We start from the raw sequence: 19,867 nt of genomic DNA, 5'->3' as shown, positions 1-19,867 counted from the left end.
GGGCAGCTAGGGATGGGCAATAAATGCTGGGCAGCCAGCAGCGCCCATGTCCCACAAATGAATAAAAGAGAAGCCATTGAGAAGGGGAGCAGACTCGAAGGGCCAAATGGCTTACTTCTGCCCCTACGTCTGATCGTCTTATGGTCACACCCAGCAGATGAGGATCCTCCCCAGGAATATAAACTCATTAAGTCACCCTCAGTAATAGGTGTGTCCTGTCACAGCGGCAGCCTGCTGAAGAAGTATTAAAGATTTTAAATGTTCAAATCATATCTGTAACTAATGTCGCAGGGAAAACTGAGGGTGAAAGCAGTCCCATTACACAATTGTACAGCCCTTTCAGATGAATCCACTTCAATATAATACACCAGCTATCTATATATAACAAAACACTTTTACCGTTACTGCTGACCACTCGCACTTTGACTTTTGTGTTTGCAGATTCTCCAGTTTTGACGTCTGTCGCTGTTACCTGTCCAAATACAGCAGGTAGAGATCACACATTAGCACTATAAAGAGAGAGGTTATCCTTCTACTTATCAGGTGAAATGGATAATGTTTTTGCTGTGATAAACTGCAACTAATCAGGAAATAAACTCAACTTCACTGAACAGTATAACATGATACATGATCATGACACTAATTTAGAAGGTGCAGTAACTGGTGTAGGTGGGATCAGGATGTTGCAGAGGGATATATATGTGACTGGTGAAACTGTGGCAGATGGAGTTCAAATGTGGGGAAATGGGAAGTCATCCAATCTGGGTGCAGGAAAGATTGATTGGAGTACTTTCTAAATGGTGTAAAGATAAGAACTAGGGAGGAGCAGAGGGATTGGAGGATCTGTGTACAGGAATCAATAAAAATTAGTGGACAAGTCCAAAAAATAATTGAAAACGAAAATGGATTCTTACCCTTCATCTCGAAGGGATGGAATACAAAGGGGTGGAACTGATTCTACAATTGTGCATTGTTCTGGTTTGATCCCCATCTCTAACTGTGTTCAATTCTGGACAGCACACTTCAGGAAGGATATAATGGCCTTGGAGGGGTTGCAGGGCAGGTTTACCAGTATTGCAGGAGTTAAAAGGGTTAAAATATGAGGACAGTTTTCAGAGACTAGACTTATATTTGTTTGAATCTAAGATTAACAGGTGATCTAATGACATTTTTTTAACATTGGAGTTCATAGTTTCTAATATTTTTTTCAAGTGATGTGAGCATAATAGTGAACATCTATATTATTCATTGAAACTCTACAGAAGGAGACCACTTGGCCCATTGAGTTCTGCACTGGCTCTCTGAAAGAACAATCCACCTAGTCCCATTCCCAACCTTATCTCCAAATAACAATCCAATTCCTTTTGAATACCTCGAACGAACCTGCCTCCACCACCCTCTCAGGAAGTTCATTCCAGACTCCAAACACCCTCTGGATGAAAATAAATTTCTCACATCGTTTTTATTCATGTTGCCAATTAATTTGAATCTGTGCCCCCTGGTTCTTGATGCTCTCTTGAGTGGAGACAGTTTCGCACCATTTGCCCTGACCATATCTCTCAGGATACAAAAGAACAAAGAACATTACAGCACAGGAACAGGCCCTTTGGCCCTCCAAGCCCGCGCCGCTCCCTGGTCCAAACTAGACCATTCTTTTGTATCCCTCCATTCCCACTCCATTCATGTGGCTATCTAGATAAGTCTTAAACGTTCCCAGTGTGACCGCCTCCACTACCTTGCCTGGTAGTGCATTCCAGGCCCCCACCACCCTCTGTGTAAAATACGTCCTTCTGATCATGAATAGCTCTATCAAGGCTCGCCTCAGCCTTCTTTTCTCCAAGGAAAACAGTCTCAACCGCTCTAATATATCCTCATAACTATAGTTTTATATCTCTGGAATTATTCTTGTGAATCTCCCCTATGCTTTTCTCAATGCCTTCACATCCTTCCTCAAATATGTTGTCCGGAACTGGATGCAGTACTCCAGATGAGGCCTAAGTAGTGAGTTATACAAGGTCAACATGACCCTCCTTACTCTTGCCCCTATTAATAAAGTCTAAGATACCATTGCTTTATTATCTCCTCTCTCAACATGCCTTGCCATTTTCAATGACTGATGTACACATACACAAAGGTCCCTCTGTTCCTGCACCTCCTTAAGAGTTTCTCCTTTTATTTTAGAGTGTCTCTCCATATTCTGTCTGCCAACACACTTCTCTGCATTGAACCTCACTTGTCTGCCTAATCCACCAATATGTCTTCATCCTTTTGAAGTTCAAGACTATCCTCATCAAAGTTTACATTTCCAATCTTTGTATCATCTGCAAATTTTGAAATAATGCCCTGAACAAAGTCTAAGAAACTCGGAGCAGGAGTAGGCCATTCGGCCCTTTGAACTTGCTTTGCCATTCAATATGATCACAGCTGGTTCTTGACCTCAATGCCATATTCCCATTTTCTCCCTAAGCTCTTTGATGCAATTATAGTCTAAAAAAACCTATCTCTTTCTTGAATATATTCAATGACTTCACCTCCGCAGTCTTCTGTGGTAGAGAATTTCATAGGTTTATTACCCTTGGAATGAAGAAAAATGTTCCTCATTTCAGTTCTAAATTGTTTACCCCGTGGCGTATGCTAAGACTGTGTCCCCTGGTTCTAGATTCCCCAACCAGGGAAAATATCCTCCCAGCACCTAGTCTGTCCAGCCCTGTTGGAATTTTATACGTTTCAATCAGATCTCCTCTCACCTTTCTAAACTCCAGTGAATACAGGTCCAGTTGAATCAAACTCTCCTCATAGGATAGTCTTGCCAACCCCAATATCAGCCTAGTAAACCTCTGCTACACTCCCTCTATGGTAAGCAGATCCTTTCTTAGATAGGGAAACCTGAACTGCACGCAATACTCCAGGTGTGGTCTCACCAAGGCTCTGTATAACTGCAGTAAGACACCTTGACTGCTGAACTCAAACCCTCTTGCAATGAAGGCCAACATATACAATATACTTTCCTGATTGCTTGCTATACCTGCCTCTCCACTTTCACTGATTGGTGTACAAGGACGCCAGATCCCTCTGTACACCCACATTTCTCAATATATCACCATTTACATAATACTCTTCCTGTCTATTTTTCACACTGAAGTATAACTTCACATTTAGCCGCATTAAACTGCATCCGCCATGTGTTTGCCCATTAACTCAACTTGTCAAAATCACCATGATGGCGCTTTGCATCCTCCTCACAACTCTCAATTCCGCTCAGTTTTGTGTTGTCAGCAAATTTGGAAATGTTACATTTGGTTCCCTCATCCAGGTCATTTATATATATCGTGAACAGGTGGGGCCCAAGCACTGATGCCTGTGGTTTCCCATTAGTCACTGCCTGCCACTCAGAAAAAGATCCATTTATTCCCATTCTCTGTTTCTTGTCCATGAACTAATTCTCGATCCATGCCAGTACATCACTCTCTATCATATGTGCTTTAATTTTGCCCACTAACCTCTTATGAGGAACCTTATCAAAAGCCTTCTGAAAGTCTAAATACATCACAAGCCCTGGCTCTTCCTCATCAGCTCCAGTAATTACATCCTCATAAAACTCCAGTAGATTTGTTAAGCATGGTTTGCCTTTCCAGAACCCATGCTGGCTTTGTCCAATCCTATAAATGTTTTCCAAATGTTCTGTTACCACGTCTTTTATAATAGACTCTAGCATCTTCCCCTCTACTGATGTCAGGTTATCTGGTCTGTAATTTTCCCTTTTTCCTCTTCCTCCAGGTTCGAATCCCGCCATGGCAGATGGTGGAATTTGAACTCAATAAAAAAAATCTAGTATTAAGAATCCACTGATGACCATGAAACCATTGTCGATTGTCGGAAAAACCCTTCTGGTTCACTAATGTAATTTCAAGAAGGAAATCTGCTGTCCTTACCTGGTCTGGCCTACATGTGACTCCAGAGCCACAGCAATGTGGTTGACTTTCAACTGCCCTCAGGCAACTAGGGATGGGCAATAAATGCTGGCCAGCCAGTGACACCCATGTCCCATGAATTAATAAAAAAAATAGTGGGGTTACATTTGCCACGCTCCAATCTGTAGGAACTGCTCCAGAGTGTATAGAATTTTGGAAGATGACCACTAATGCATCTGATATTTCCAGGACCACTTAATACTCTGTGATGTAGATTATCAGGCCCTGTTTATTTGTCAGTTTTTAACACTATTAATTTCCCCAGCACCATTTTCTTACTAATTCTGACTTCCTTCAACTCCATCCTCTCACTAGGCCCTTGGTTCCCTACCATTTCTGGAAGGTTATCTGTGCCCTGCATTGTGAAGACAGAACCAAAGTACGTGTTCAATTATTTTCCCATTTCTTTGTTCCCCATTATAATTTCCCCAGCCACTGTCTTTACTAATCTTTTTCTCTTCACATACTTATAGAAGCTTTTATGGTCGGTTTCTATGCTCCCTGCGATTTTACTCTGAAGAATGATCCCAACTCCTATATTCTGTCCACATAACCGAAATCCCACATTCCTGGTAAATCTCCTTTGTGTTTTTCCCAAGGCCTTGACTGTGTGGTGTCTAACCCAGAACACAGCTTCAGCTGAAGCCTAAACAGTGATAAAGTTTGAATCTAATTTTGTTGAGGTGGAGGAGGGGGAGGGAGCACGGAGGCAAAGAGAGAAGGGGGAGGAGGGGAAGAGGTAAGGAGGATGTGGTACGGGTAAGAGTAGGAGGAAGGAGGAGGTGGCAGGAAGGGGATGGAGGAGGTGGTGCAGAGATGAGGAGAAAGAGGGGAGCTTTCAGGTTGCCTGAGAGGGTGCCCTGTGCCCTGTGCCTCTCGCTGAAGTCTACAGCAAGTGAAAGATGACAAACTCCATTTTGTGTTGATGGAATCTCCTTTATCTCAAGGGCAATCAGACTCCCAGCAATCACTGCCTAACTAATGACAATGCCAGCAGATTACTTGGAACCACCCCACTCCCAGTCTGCAAACATTACACAGCACTGTGTGATTGGCAGGTTATAATGCTGCCAGAAGACCGAGTTGCCTGTTTGAAGGCATCTGTCCAAGTTGCCAGTAACCCTTGTACAACCATCATACTGTCTCCTACTTCCAACTCTTTCATTGCACTAAAGACTAGCAGACTCCCTCAGTCTACCCTCCCCCCCGCTACCCACACAAATCTCCCTCATCTTTGTTCCACTCTCCAGCCTGCGCTGTGGACTTTGAGTGAAATGTTTTTCTAAGTGAATGGAAACAAAGTTGGGCCTTGACTAAGTGTTTCCTTTGCCCACTCTGTCCTGAGGTGTCGTATGGCATCAGGAGCAGTTGCATCTATCGTTTGTTCAATGCGGGGAAGTGTGAGTCTAAAAATTAAACATTGATTCCCCATAACCAGGCAAAGCATCTCAGCTGAAGTGGTCTTCACTCAAAATCAAACATGGGCGATCTCCAGTAGGGACCCTGCTGGCTGCTATTTCAGCCCCCCCCCCCTCCCACCCCCCCACCCCCCCTCCCCCGGCCAATAGTGTGATCCACACCTGCCCCAATCCACACTGGGAATGGAAAGATGAGCCACCTTCAGTCACCTATTGGTTTCTGCACTGATCAAAGATCTTGGCTAGATTAATGGCCAACAATTATGTACTGCAGTATGACTTTAAATGGAGGGTTATCAGACTTACCGTTAGCTCATACATCCTGACCCCAATTGGGAGTTCAATCTTATTAAAGATAAATCCATCCCTGTTTATAGTGAAACGATCACTTGGAATAATTTTATATTCTATTGAAGGGTTAATTTTCTGAAAAATAGAAATGATTATTAAACAAGATAAATAATGTAAGTTATTTCAGATTCGAAACTTCCACAAGTCAACGTACATAGCCAATCATAATCCATCCCTGATTAATTATCAACTTTACTTGCCAATGGGGGATATAGGATTAGGAATATTATTGGGAATAGTGTCAGGATTAGGAGTGTGAAGAAGATAAGGATCAATGGAAAAAACAATGATACCCTGGAACAGAAAGCAACAACAAAACAGAGGGGGTATTGATATTAGAGAGAGGTTTGAATTAGTAGAGAGGGAGTGTTGATGAACAACAAGAGAATATAAAAACAGGGTGGGGGTATTGATGAACAGAAAGGAGATATTGATGAACAGAGAGGTGCATTGATAAACTGAGAGAGGATACTGATTAATGGAAAAGGGTACTGATGAACAGAGAATGGGTATTGAAGAACTGGGATGAGTATTGATGAACAGAGAGGGGGTATTGATTAGCAAATAGGGGCATTGAATGAACAGAGAGGGGTATTGAACTGGGGATGAGTATTAATGAACAGTGAGGGGGCATTGATTAACAGTGAGGTATTTATGAACTGGGTTGAGTATTGATGGCAGTAAGAGTTTTAACAACACCAGGTTAAAGTCCAACAGGTTTATTTGGTAGCAAACACCATTAGCTTTCGGAGCGCTGCTCCTTTGTCAGATGGAGTGGAAATGTGCTCTCAAACAGGGCACAGAGACACAGAAATCAAGTTACAGAATACTGATTAGAATGCGAATCCCTACAACCAGCCAGATCTTAAAGATACAGACAATGTGGGTGGAGGGAGCGTTAAGCACAGGTTAAAGAGATGTGTATTGCCTCCAGACAGGACAGCCTGCAAGTCCAGGAGGCAAGCTGTGGGGGTTACTGATAATGTGACATAAGTCCAACATCCCAGTTTAGGCAGACCTCATGTGTGCGGAACTTGGCTATCAGTTTCTGCTCAGCGACTCTGCGCTGTCGTGTGTCGTGAAGGCCGCCTTGGAGAACGCTTACCTGAAGATCAGAGGCTGAATGCCCGTGACTGCTGAAGTGATCCCCCACACGAAGAGAACAGTCTTACCCGGTGATTGTCGAGCGGTGTTCATTGATCCGTTGTCGTAGCGTCTGCATGGTTTCCCCAATGTACCATGCCTCGGGACATCCTTTCCTGCAGCGTATCAGGTAGACAACGTTGGCCGAGTTGCAAGAGTAGGTACCGTGTACCTGGTGGATGGTGTTCTCACGTGAGATGATGGCATCCGTGTCGATGATCCGGCACGTCTTGCAGAGGTTGCTGTGGCAGGGTTGTGTGGTGTCATGGTCACTGTTCTCCTGAAGGCTGGGTAGTTTGCTGCGGACAATGGTCTGTTTGAGGTTGCGCGGTTGTTTGAAGGGAAGAAGTGGGGGTGTGGGGATGGCCTTGACGAGATGTTCGTCTTCATCAATGACATGTTGAAGGCTCTGGAGGAGATGCCATAGCTTCTCCGCTCCGGGGAAGTACTGGTCGACGAAGGGTACTCTGTCCACCGTGTCCCGTGTTTTTCTTCTGAGGAGGTCGGTGCGGTTTTTAGCTGTGGCGCGTTGGAACTGTTGATCGATGAGTCGAGTCATCGACGCTCATTGATGAAGACGAACATCTCGTCAAGGCCATCCCCACACCCCCACTTCTTGCCTTCAAACAACCGCGCAATCTCAAACAGACCATTGTCCGCAGCAAACTACCCAGCCTTCAGGAGAACAGTGACCACGACACCACACAACCCTGCCACAGCAACCTCTGCAAGACGTGCCGGATCATCGACACGGATGCCATCATCTCACGTGAGAACACCATCTACCAGGTACACAGTACCTACTCTTGCAACTCGGCCAACGTTGTCTCCCTGATACGCTGCAGGAAAGGATGTCCCAAGGCATGGTACATTGGGGAAACCAAGCAGACACTACGACAACGGATGAATGAACACTGCTCGACAATCACCAGGCAAGACCTCTTCGTGTGGGGGAGCACTTCAGCAGTCACGGGCATTCAGTCTCTGATCTTCAGGTAAGCGTTCTCCAAGGCGGCCTTCACGACACACGACAGCGCACAGTCGCTGAGCAGAAACTGATAGCCAAGTTCCGCACACATGAGGACGGCCTAAACTGGGATGTTGGATTTATGTCATTATCAGTAACCCCCACAGCTTGCCTCCTGGACTTGCAGGCTGTCCTGTCTGGAGACAATACACATCTCTTTAACCTGTGCTTAATGCTCCCTCCACCCACATTGTCTGTATCTTTAAGATCTGGCTGGTTGTAGGGATTCGCATTCTAATCAGTATTCTGTAACTTGATTTCTGTGTCTCTGTGCCCTGTTTGAGAGCACATTTCCACTCCATCTGACGAAGGAGCAGCACTCCGAAAGCTAATGGTGTTTGCTACCAAATAAACCTGTTGGACTTTAACCTGGTATTGTTAAAACTCTTACTGTGTTCACCCCAGTCCAACGCCGGCATCTCCACATCTTTAATATTGATGAACAGAGAGGGAGTTTTGATGAACAGAGAGGGATATTGATGAACAGAGAAGGGTATTGAATGAACTGGGGTGGGTATTATGAACAGAGAGGGGTATTGATGAACTGGAAGAGTTTGATCAACATAGAGGGGGTATTGATGAACAAGGATGAGTTTTGATGAACATAGAGCGGGAATGAACAGAGAGGGAGTGTTGAATGAACAGATTGGGGTAATGAACTGGGAGGAGTATTAATGAACAGAGAGTTGTATCACAGGAATGGTCAGTATTTCTGAGATTCACTGTGTTAGATTGTGCTGATTAATTACATGAAGAATTTTATGTGTGTTCCCCAAACAAACCCACTGCTTAATTTTACTTACATCAGGAAAGTCATTATCCTCAGCCTGAATTTCTAGAGGTCTTGTACTGGTACTTTGTCCTAAGACAATACTTTTAGGTTCCGAGTGTTCTTGTATAATTCCATTATAGATTTCCTTTGTAAATTTTGGTGGATATTTGCTTCTACCCAAAACTTTGAGAGTGACAGTGGTGGTGCTGAATTTATAGTGATCATTTTCCTGGTGAGCCTATGGAATAAAATCAGGTGATTATAATCATAGACAGTTACACTCAGCATTGTATTCTGCCAGGGTCAGTGAGGTTTCAGAAGGTCAGTGGAATTTCTTGGGGTCAATGAGATCTCTTATGGTCAATGGGATCCCTATGGATCAACGGGATCTCTTAGAATCAATGGGATTGCTTAGGGTCAGTGGGATCGCTTAGGGTCAGTGGGATCTCTAAGGGTCAGTGGGATCTCTTGAGATAAATGGAGTGTCTCGATGTCAGTGTGGTCTGTTGGGGTCAGTGCAGTTTCTTGGGGTAAATGGGGTGTCTTGGGGTCAGTGCGATCTTTCAGGGTCGGTGAGGTCTCTCAGGGCCAGTGCAGCCTCTTAGGGTTAATGGGTTCTCATGGAATCAGTGGGGGTTTCTTGGGGTTTGAGTGGCCTCCCATGTCAGTTAGGTCTCTTCAGGCTGATGGCACTCTTCAGGTTTATTGTGATTGCCAAGATGAGTTTCATCCAGGGGTTGAAGAAGGGTTTTCTGGATTTTTCTCCAGTAATTGGCCAGCATATTTTCCCCTTTTCTTCACCTTTCTCAAGTGGATCTGTTAGGTCGGGAGTATTTGAATCCTAATAACCAAGACATCACAAATATCTGGCTGGATAGACCAGTAGGTATTTTCTTCTCCAGCACAGTTGTTCATATTTGCTATTTCAAAGAGATATTAGGGACAGTTTTGCATCCAGTGCTCAATAGGAATGAAGATCAAGAACTGGGTGTAGAGATTGACACTTCCCGATTTTAGGTCCATTGAACTTTTTTTCAATTTTGGCAAAATGAGCATCACTGATTAGGTCAGTATTTATTGCCCATCCCTAACTGCCCTTGAAAAGGGATACCCAATTTGTCCCATTAAGCAAGGCTCAGTGGTGGGAATAGGGCTTCCCGAAATGTACCATGGCTCATATACGCCCATCAGCTGGAAAATCCAGGGAAGCAGTCAGAATTCCATGTTTTCAATTCGAGGGGGATTGGTTGATTACCACGAGTGGAATTTCACCAGATTACCACGACACCACAACTACTGTGTTTGTCAATATCATGCCGTGAATCCTTCGCATCCAATAAATAGACTAAAATGCAATTCTCATAGCAAAAGAGCAGCTGGGAAAGTTAGTCTAAGGTTCTGAACATTCCTATCAAAGGCACAGTGGTTAGCACTGCTGCCTCACAGCTCCAGGGACCCGGGTTCAAATCCGGCCTCGGGTCACTGTCTGTGTGTAGTCTGCACGTTCTGCCTGTGTCTGCGTGGGTTTCCTCCGGATGCTCCGGTTTCCTCCCACAGTCCAAAGATGTGGGGGTTAGGTTGATTGACCATGCTAAAATTGACCCTTAGTTTCAGGGAGACTAGCAGGATAAATAGTTGGTGTTATGGGCATAGGGCATGGGTGGGATTCTTGCTGGAATGGCCTCTTTCTGCACTGTATGAATTTTATGATTCTGTGAAAGTATAGAGTGTGTCTTCATAAATTGTGAAAATGACTTCATGAGTGATAGTATTGCAAATTTAGTAATCAGAGAAAAATGCTCTTTGAACTTGAAAACATAAGAGGTGGTTTACATACCATGACTATTAGTACAATTGTATTTGAGCTTGTTACAGCTTTAACCATCGTTATAACTCCAGTGTTTGTATCAATTTTAAAAGCTTTCTCGGGATCCCCTATAAAATGAAAATGAGCAAGTGAAATCGAAGTTTACAGACAATTTGTTCAACAACACTTTGTCATCCAATATTAGACAACACCAAGTCCAAGGGCACAGAACTTCTGGAATTGAAGTCCTGTTTGGCAGAGAGGAACAGACATGGCAAACAAAATGTCCAACCATAACCGACCTATGGAAAGCTGGGAGAATAGCAAAAGAATAAACACCACTGGGCAAAACTGGTCAACAAACCTTTAAAAGTGACAAGGCCCAGAAGACAAAGTGGATGGGATGCTAAGTTTATATAAAGATGGGAACAGAATGCAGCAGCAACAGTTAAACCACTGGTTAGGCCACATAAAGAATATTGTCAGTTTCTGGCACTGTACTTTAGGAAAGGTACAAAGGCTTGGTGAGGCTGTGAAAGAAGTTAGTCCAGATGACCCAGAGATGATAGGAGTTAGTTATGAGGAGAGACAAATGAAACTGGGGCTCTTTTCCTTAATGAAAGTTAGAAGAGGTCCCAGAACAGCAACTTACATTTATGTGGTGCCTGTAACATAATGAAATTCCCAAGGCACTTCACAGGGGCATTACAGAGCAAATTATATGATACTAAGCCATGTAAAGAGATATTTGGAGAGGTGATCAAAGTGGTAGACTTAGAAGAGAATCTTAAAGGAAGAGAAAGATGAGGTTGAGAGATCAATGGAGGGAATTTCTGAGCTTAAGACCCAGGCAGCTGAAGGTATGGTCACCAATGTGGGGAGGTTAAAACTAGGGAATTTCAAGAGGCCAGAATTAGGGGAGTGTAAAGATTTCAGAGGGTTGTAGGGTTAGGAAGGGTTACAGAGATAGGGAGCCATAGTAGGATTTGAAAACAAGGACATAAATTTTTTAATGAATGCACGGCACTGGAACCAGGAACAAATTTAGGTCAGTGGCTGCAAGGGTGATGAGTGAACGGGACTTGGTGAGAGTTAAAATATGGGGAGCAGATGTTTGGATAGCCTCAAGTTTACAGAGAGTGGAAAATGAAAGGTCAGCGAGAGTGCATTGGGTTAGCAAAGTAGTAACTAGAAGTAGCAAAGGCAGGGTTCAGGAAATTCATTGCCAGTTCTTCAAAGCAGTTACTCATCCTTTCATTTCCTTGGCTTCCTCCATTCCAAAGAGGGAAATGCAGGGAGTGCAGAGGAAGTTTATCAGATTGATTCCTGGGATTGGAAGACTGATGTATGAGGAGACATTGAATCGGTAAGGATTATATTCGCTGGAGTTTAGAAGAATGATGAGGGGATCTCATAGAATCCTACATCTCATAGAAACTTATAAAATTCTAACAGGACTAGACAGAGTAGATGGAGGAAGGATGTTCCCAATGGTCGGGGTGTCCAGAACCAGGGATCATAGTCAAAGGATACAGAAAAACCTTTTAGGACTGAGATTAGGACAAATCTCTTCACCCAGAAAGTGGTGAGCCTATGGAATTTGCTACCACAGGAAGCGATTGAAGTCAAAGTATTGTATGTTTTCAAGAAGGAGTTAGACACAATTCTTGGGACGAAGAGAATCAAAGGATATAGGGGAAAGGTGGGTTTCAGGCTATTGAGTTGGATTTAATTTTAGGTAAAAATAAAAGGGAGTCATGGGGCTATTCAGAAGTCCCGCTCATCAAGGGATTGTTGATAAGGTGTGAAGCTCTCATACCTGGAAACAAAAAGCAAGGGCAGCTGCATTAACAATAAATATACTTGTGGATTCTAAGTTTTTGGGCAGAAGAAAGCGAGGGAGAGAAATAACATGGTTCACGTAATCCGCAGAGAGAAGATACTGCAGTTGCCCGTTACTGGACTGGATGTGTAATAAGTATAAAAAGGGAATGTTTCTTTCTGTAGTTTAAAATATACATTGCCTACATAAAAATGGTGTTTAGTTACTAGAGCTTTTAGTCATTTGTTACAGTAAAATTCTTAAAACATGAAAATTTATTGTCTTGACTTTTTAAGGAATTATCTGGAAGTTTTAAGTTCTTTTTACACATTATCGGTCTCTACAGGGGTCGTAACATTGTGATGTATTAACATCTATGATTCTTTGACTCAATGACTCGTGTCTCTTCATGTAACTGAAACCTAGAATAGAATAGAATGGAATTGATTAGATTAGAAAAGAATAGAATAGAATAGAATAGAATAGAATAGAATAGAATAGAATAGAATAGAATAGAATAGAATCCTGGATGGCATTTTCTGTGCCGTCCAAAAAAAACAAACAGTTCATTCCTGGAACATTCCAGTAAATTTCCTCTGCTCCCTTTCAAAGGCCTTAATATCTTTTTTATAGTGTGGTGTCCAGAATTGGACACAAAATGGCTGGTATTCAATGTGGATGGCCAGGGTCGTAGTGTGGGGGTCACAGGAGAGGGAGGACAGGGTTCAGCAGCAAAGGCAAGAGCAAAGGCGTGGGTGGGGCGGATGGGGTTGGGGAAGGGGAGGTGGCTCTCACTCCCCCACCACCACCACCTTTCTGATATCGGGACCCCCCCCCATCAGGCACTGAGTGCCTGACAATGAGAGATCCCCCCATATATATGACAGGGTTAACATTTTGGGTTACTGCAGGTTGGCACAGAAGAACTGCAGTGGCAGAATGAGACTCTTAAAAGCGGGCATTAATGGCCCAGTCAAGGGTCTCAATCAGCGGTGGACTGACCACATGCCTTCGCCAACTGACTTATTGTGGCAGAGGCAGGACGGCATTGGGGACCCCACCTGCCACCTGCCCACCCAATGGTGACCCCTCGCCACCTACAAACACCCCTCGGGAGGAGGGTATTAGATTCCAATACTCCAGCTGAGGTCTCACCAATGTTTTGCAAAGGTTTGCCATCTTATCCTTGATTTTGATTTGATTCGATTTATTATTGTCCCATGTATTTATATACAATGAAAAGTATTGTTTCTTCCACGCGATAAAGCAGACAAAGCATACTGTATATAGAGAAGGAAAGGAGATGGTGCAGAATGTAGTGTTACAGTCATAGCTAGCGTAGGTGAAGAGAAGGTACATTGTATGAATAAAGATAAGGGGGAGCGATTCTCCCAAAACTGCTGAATTGGTGTGAAAACTGTTCTAGATCACGACTGTTTTCTCACTTCAACTTCACACTCGAATCTCCGCACTCTGTGCACTGCAGAGGTGAATCTCATTAAACCCCAGGGGGTGGGGCCTATTCGAGCTGGAGTCTGACAGTTCAGGAACTCTGCGCATGCACAGCGGCCCCGATCTGTCAGTCTCCCCGCTTGCTGGCCCACTCGTTCGCTGGCCAGCCTGGGGCTCCCGCAGTGCTGCCCCTCCAGCAACCCCCACGGCCCGATCCTGGCCCCCACAACAATTCACAGGCCAACCCGGATCCCCACCCCTCCCGCTCTGGAGCGTCCCGATGACCAGCCCACTGCATCCAGCAGTGGCGATTCCCCCACCCACCTCATCCCGACAGCCCCTCCCTTCCCCCCCGTCCCCCCCCCCCCACCCCACCGAGGTCAGACCTCCCCCCCCCCCCCCACCCCTGGGAGGCAGGCCCCCCTCCGGCAGACCCCCCCCCCCCCCCCCCCCCCAGCCTGCCCCGATCGCTGCCGTCCCTCCACCCCAGACCGATCCTGTCTGCAGAGTGGCAGCGGGACCCCCCACCCCCACCGATTGCCCCTAGGCCCTGCCCACAATAGGCCCTGCCCCTTTGGCACTGCCCGATGCCCATTGGCCAGTGCCAAGGTGCCCCTGGACATGGGCACTTTGCCCCTTGGGCAATGCCAGAGGGCATAGGCTGGCACTGCCAGGGTGCCTGATGCGCTATCAATGAGGCGAAAGACTACCGGTGTGCCAATACAAGTGTAGGCTTTTATTCACAACAGAATCAGGAGCAGATCCCAACAAATAACCGACCTGGACTGAACAAGGGGGAGGAGACAGCCACCTTTAAACTAGGTGCTGAGGGGAGGAACCAAACTGGAAGGGGGTGTGTCCAGGTATGACAAACACACACAACGGTGGTCCATATAGGACAAAGGCACAACTGAGGTCCACCACAGTGCCCATGCCCAGGGGGCACCCTCCACTGCCCGACCCCCTGAGCGGCCCTGATTGCCCCCCCTTCATTCCAGCGGGGTCTCCCGCTAGTTCCTCGAATGTGGGGAGCTACTCTAAACCCCGCTGGAATGAAGTACGCCTGGCGGAGTGGGAGATTCAATCGGGAGCAGCAAGTTCCCGATAATGAACTGCTAAACATATTTAAACTACATTAAAAAAAGATTCAAATTATTTCCTTGTCTTCCCGCCGGTTTCCAGCGTGGTCTGGCCTCTGACTGTTCTCCAGCTCTGGGAGATGCACATGCCCTCCCAGTGCATGCACAAACCCCGAAAAAAGGCCGGCGACGCGCATCTCCCAGCCTGACCCGCCAGAAAGGTTGCGGGTCACGATGGGAGAATCGCCTCCAAGAATTCCATATCCTTTTTAAAAAGCCTTGTCAACTTGCCCTGTTCTCTCTAAATATTTGTGTCCACACACCCCTTGGTCTCCCTTTTCCTGCAGCGGCACAGCGGTCAGCACTGTTGCCTCATAGTGTCAGGGACCCGGGTTCGATTCCCGCCTCGGGTCACTGTCTGTGTGGAGTTTGCACATTCTCCCCATGTTTGCGTGGGTTTCCTCCGGGTGCTCCGGTTTCCTCCCACAGTCCAAAGATGTGCGGGTTAGGTGGATTGGCAGTGCTAAATTGCTCCTTAGTGTCAGGGGGACTAGCTAGGGTAAATGCATGGGGTTATGGGGATAGGGCCTGGGTGGGATTGTGGCCGGTGCAGACTCGATGGGCCGAATGGCCTCTTGTGCACTGTAGGGATTCTATGATTCTAAATCCATAACACAAATGATGATGGGACCCTTCCAGCGAACTCACCACCTATTATCGTGTATCGAATCTCTGCATTGATCCCTTTATCACCATCAACAGCATGAACCTGCTGAGGACTCAGTTGCAATGGGCCAGTCTGCAAAAGTAAAGGGAAATTAATGAGTTGTGAAAAGGGTGAGCTAGAGATTGCAGCTCAGAAAGTCCCGAGTGACAGAATGCTACCTCAATCTTGTGTTGGATGATATTTCCCAGGTAGGCTGCGTCGAGGCAGATGCTTGCATTGGGGTTGATGAAGGGAGAGCAGGGTTCAAACACCGGAGGCTTGTTATCTTCATCCTGGACACTGATGTTAATGGTCAGGTTATCGGTCCGACTGGGATCATTTGGAATATCCTTGCGGAGTGAGAAGATAGAGAGACCTGCATTTTACAACTACCGCTTTGCAACATCAACAACAACTTGCATTTATGCAGCCCCTTTCACATAACGAAACATCCCAAGGCAGGAGCTTTATGAAAGGAATATGTTTTAACGAATGTCTTAAAGGGAGAAAGCCAGTTAGAGAGGGGAGGGTATTCAGTTGTCAAGGCAACTGAAGGCATGGACACCAATAGTTGAGCAATTCAAATCAGGGATATTCAAAAGGCCAGAATTAGGTGACTGTTTAACATAGATGATTTGGAGTTGGGGACCGAGCGTAGTGTGTCCAAGTTCACAGATGACACTAAGATGAGTGGTACAGCAAAATGTGCAGAGGACACTGAACGTCTGCAAAGGGATATAGATAGTTTAGGTGAATGGGCAAGAGTCTGGCAGATGGAGTACAATGTTGGTAAATGTGAGGTCATCCATTTTGGTAGCAACAACAGCAAAATGGACTATAATTTAAATGGTAAAAAATTGCAGCATGCTGCTGTACAGAGGGACCTGGGTGTCCTTGTGCATGAATCGCAAAAAGTTGGTTTGCAGGTGCAGCAGGTAATTAAGAAGGCAAATGGAATTTTGTCCTTCATTGCTAAAGGGATGGAGTTTAAAAACAGTGAGGTTATGTTGCAGCTGTATAAGGTGCTGGTGAGGCCACACCTGGAGTACTGTGTACAGCTTTGGTCTCTTTACTTGAAAAAGGATATACTGGCACTGGAGGGGGTGCAGAGGCGATTCACTAGGTTGATTCCGGAGTTGAGAGGGTTGGCTTATGAGGAGAGACTGAGTAGACTGGGGCTATACTCATTGGAATTCAGAAGAATGAGGGGAGATCTTATAGAAACATATAAGATTATGAAGGGAATATATAAGATAGAAGCAAGAAAGTTATTTCCACTGGCAAGTGAAACTAGAACTAGGGGGCATGGCCTCAAAATAAGGGGGAGGAGATTTAGGACTGAGTTGAGGAGGAACTTCTTCACCCAAAAGGTTGTGAATCTGTGGAATTCCCTGCCCAGTGAAGCAGTTGAGGCTACCTCATTGAATGTTTTTAAGGCAAAGATAGATAGACTTTTGAACAGTAAAGGAATTAAGGGTTATGGTGAGTGGGTGGGTAAGTGGAGCTGAGTCCACAAAAAGATCAGCCGTGATCTTATTGAATGGCGGAGCAGGCTCGAGGGGCCAGATGGCCTACTCCTGCTCCTAGTTCTTATGTTCTTATGATATTTGGAGGGTTTTGGGCTTGGAAGATTCTACAAAATTATGGAGAAGGGAGGTGATGGAGATATCTGAAAACGAGGGTGAGAATTTTAACATGAAGTCAGGTGCGTGAGCGTAGGAGTGATGGAAGAACGGGATTTATTTAGAATCATAGGATCCCGACAGTGCAGAAGGAGGCCATTTGGCCCATCGAGTCTGCACCGACTCTCCCACAGAACATCGGATAAACAGTCTGATAAATTCGGAATGGTGAAAAAGTTTAGAGCAGGAGACAGTGGAATAGTAGTATTATCACTGGGCTACTAATCCAGGGGCTCAGGGTAATCCTCTGGGGACCCAGGTTCGAGTCCCACCACAGCAGATGGTGAAATTAGAATTCAGTAAAAGCCTGGAATTAAAAGTCGACTGGTAACCATGAAATTTTTGTTGATTGTTGTAAAAACCCATCTGGCTCACTAATGTTCTTGAGGGAAGGAAATCTGCCGTCCTTACCTGGTCTGGCCTACTTGTGACTCCAGTCCCACAGAACTGTGGTTGACTCTTAAATGCCCTCAGGGATGGGGAACAAATGCTGGCCCACCTGGAGATGCCCGCATCCCATGAAAGAATAAATAAAAAGCTGGCTGAGGGAGAGAGCTGTGTGAGGTCAGTGTGTGTGTATGTGAAAACTAACGCCTTGCTTTTGAACAATGTCAATAAGGAGCAGAAGGCGAATGAGAAATAGAAGGGGGCCCAGAATAAGATCCCTGGGAACGTCAGAGGAATTACGAGTGATTCGCCGGTTACAATTAAATATATAAGAATGGAACCAGGTGAGAGGAATGCCGGCCAGCTGGATGATATCGAAGAGGCGTTGGAGGACAATTTTCTGGCTGCAGAGAGGTCAAGAGTGAGAAGGAGGAAGAGTTTACCTTTGTCACAGTCACCTGGAATGCCAGCTGTGACTTTGGTAAGAACTGTTTTGGCAATGAGGCAGGGCAGAAACATGATCATGGGGGTCTAAACATGGAGTTGGGGGGAAAGATGGGATTGGATTTTAGAGACAAAAATACATTCAAGGATTTTTGAGAGGTTGTCAGTGGAATATCTGTTTTTCTAAGGAGATGGGTGATGATGACAGATTTGAAAGAGAGATGGACACTCCCCAAAGGAAGAGGATTATTTACAATATTGGTTACCATGGGGGCCGGGGAGGGGGAGCTGGGTGATCAGCAGTTTACGAGGAATAGGATCGAATGAACAGGAAGCGGGTCTCCCGGAAAAGGTGAGCTGAGGGAGGGAATGAGGGGAGATCAGGAAAATTGAGAGAAACATGTACATACAGCGTGTGGACAGAGAGAATCTTCAAGGAATTTTACAACATTTATTACCTAACAACCAATGAAATACTTCTGAATTGTAACCGCTGTTATAATGTGTGGAATTGTGACGGGATAGTTTGCATGCTTCACGGACCCTCCTGCAATGCAGCATTCCTTCTGTACTGTCCCACCTTGATTGGTGCAGCACTGACCCTCTGACAGTGCAGCACTCCCTCAGCACTGTCCCTCTGACAGTGCAGCACTCCCTCAGTACTGACCCTCTGACAGTGCAGCACTCCCTCAGCACTGACCCTCTGACAGTGCAGCACTCCCTCAGTACTGACCCTCTGACAGTGCAGCACTCCCTCAGCACTGACCCTCTGACAGTGCAGCGCTCCCTCAGCACTGACCCTCTGACAGTGCAGCGCTCCCTCAATACTGACCCTCTGACAGTGCAGCACTCCCTCAGCACTGACCCTCTGACAGTGCAGCACTCCCTCAGCACTGACCCTCTGACAGTGCAGCGCTCCCTCAATACTGACCCTCTGACAGTGCAGCACTCCCTCAGCACTGACCCTCTGACAGTGCAGCGCTCCCTCAATACTGACCCTCTGACAGTGCAGCGCTCCCTCAATACTGCCTCTTTGACAGTGCAGCACTCCCTCAGTACTGACCCTCTGATCATGCAGCGCTGACCTGCTGACAGTGCAGCACTCCCTCAGTACTGACCCTCTGACAGTGCAGCGCTCCTTCAGTACTGACCCTCTGACAGTGCAGCACTCCCTCATTGCTGCCTCTCTGACAGTGCAGCGCTCCTTCAGTACTGACCCTCTGACAGTGCAGCACTCCCTCATTGCTGCCTCTCTGACAGTGCAGTGCTCCCTCAGCACTGACCCTCTCACAGTGCAGCACTCCCTCAGTACTGACCCTCTCACAGTGCAGCACTCCCTCAGTACTGCCCCTCTGACAGTGCAGCGCTCCCTCAGTACTGCCCCTCTGACAGTGCAACACTCCCTTAGTACTGCCCCTCTGACAGTGCAGCGCTCCCTCAGTACTGACCCTCTGACAGTGCAGCGCTCCCTCAGTACTGCCCCTCTGACAGTGCAACACTCCCTCAACACTGACCCTCTGACAGTGCAGCACTCCCTCAGTACTGACCCTCTGACAGTGCAGCACTCCCTCATCACTGACCCTCTGACAGTGCAGCACTCCCTCATCACTGACCCTCTGACAGTGCAGCACTCCCTCATCACTGACCCTCTGACAGTGCAGCACTCCATCAGCACTGACCCTCTGACAGTGCAGCACTCCCTCATCACTGACCCTCTGACAGTGCAGCACTCCCTCATCACTGACCCTCTGACAGTGCAGCACTCCCTCAGTACTGCCCTCTCACATTTTTGCACTCGGATGTATG

The 19,867-nt window shown here is 46.1% G+C and overlaps 1 protein-coding gene across 4 annotated transcripts in view; it reads right to left on the bottom strand.

Annotated features, from left to right (window-relative positions):
- LOC144498922 (cadherin-related family member 5-like) overlaps window positions 1-19,867 on the bottom strand; it is a 75,422-nt gene that overhangs the window by 40,337 nt on the left and 15,218 nt on the right. For all 4 annotated transcript variants that reach the window (XM_078220831.1, XM_078220832.1, XM_078220833.1 and 1 more), the window contains exons 7-12: window positions 15,728-15,898; window positions 15,551-15,641; window positions 10,520-10,617; window positions 8,714-8,920; window positions 5,696-5,815; window positions 400-472 (exon numbers count right to left, since the gene is read on the bottom strand). In XM_078220831.1, coding sequence (XP_078076957.1) covers window positions 400-472; window positions 5,696-5,815; window positions 8,714-8,920; window positions 10,520-10,617; window positions 15,551-15,641; window positions 15,728-15,898 — 760 coding nt within the window. The remainder of the gene's footprint in view (window positions 1-399; window positions 473-5,695; window positions 5,816-8,713; window positions 8,921-10,519; window positions 10,618-15,550; window positions 15,642-15,727; window positions 15,899-19,867) is intronic.

This window comes from Mustelus asterias, chromosome 9, assembly GCF_964213995.1.
Source record: "Mustelus asterias chromosome 9, sMusAst1.hap1.1, whole genome shotgun sequence".
In the NCBI taxonomy this organism is placed as follows: Eukaryota; Metazoa; Chordata; class Chondrichthyes; order Carcharhiniformes; family Triakidae; genus Mustelus; species Mustelus asterias.
This window is presented reverse-complemented; position numbering and strand designations above follow the sequence as displayed.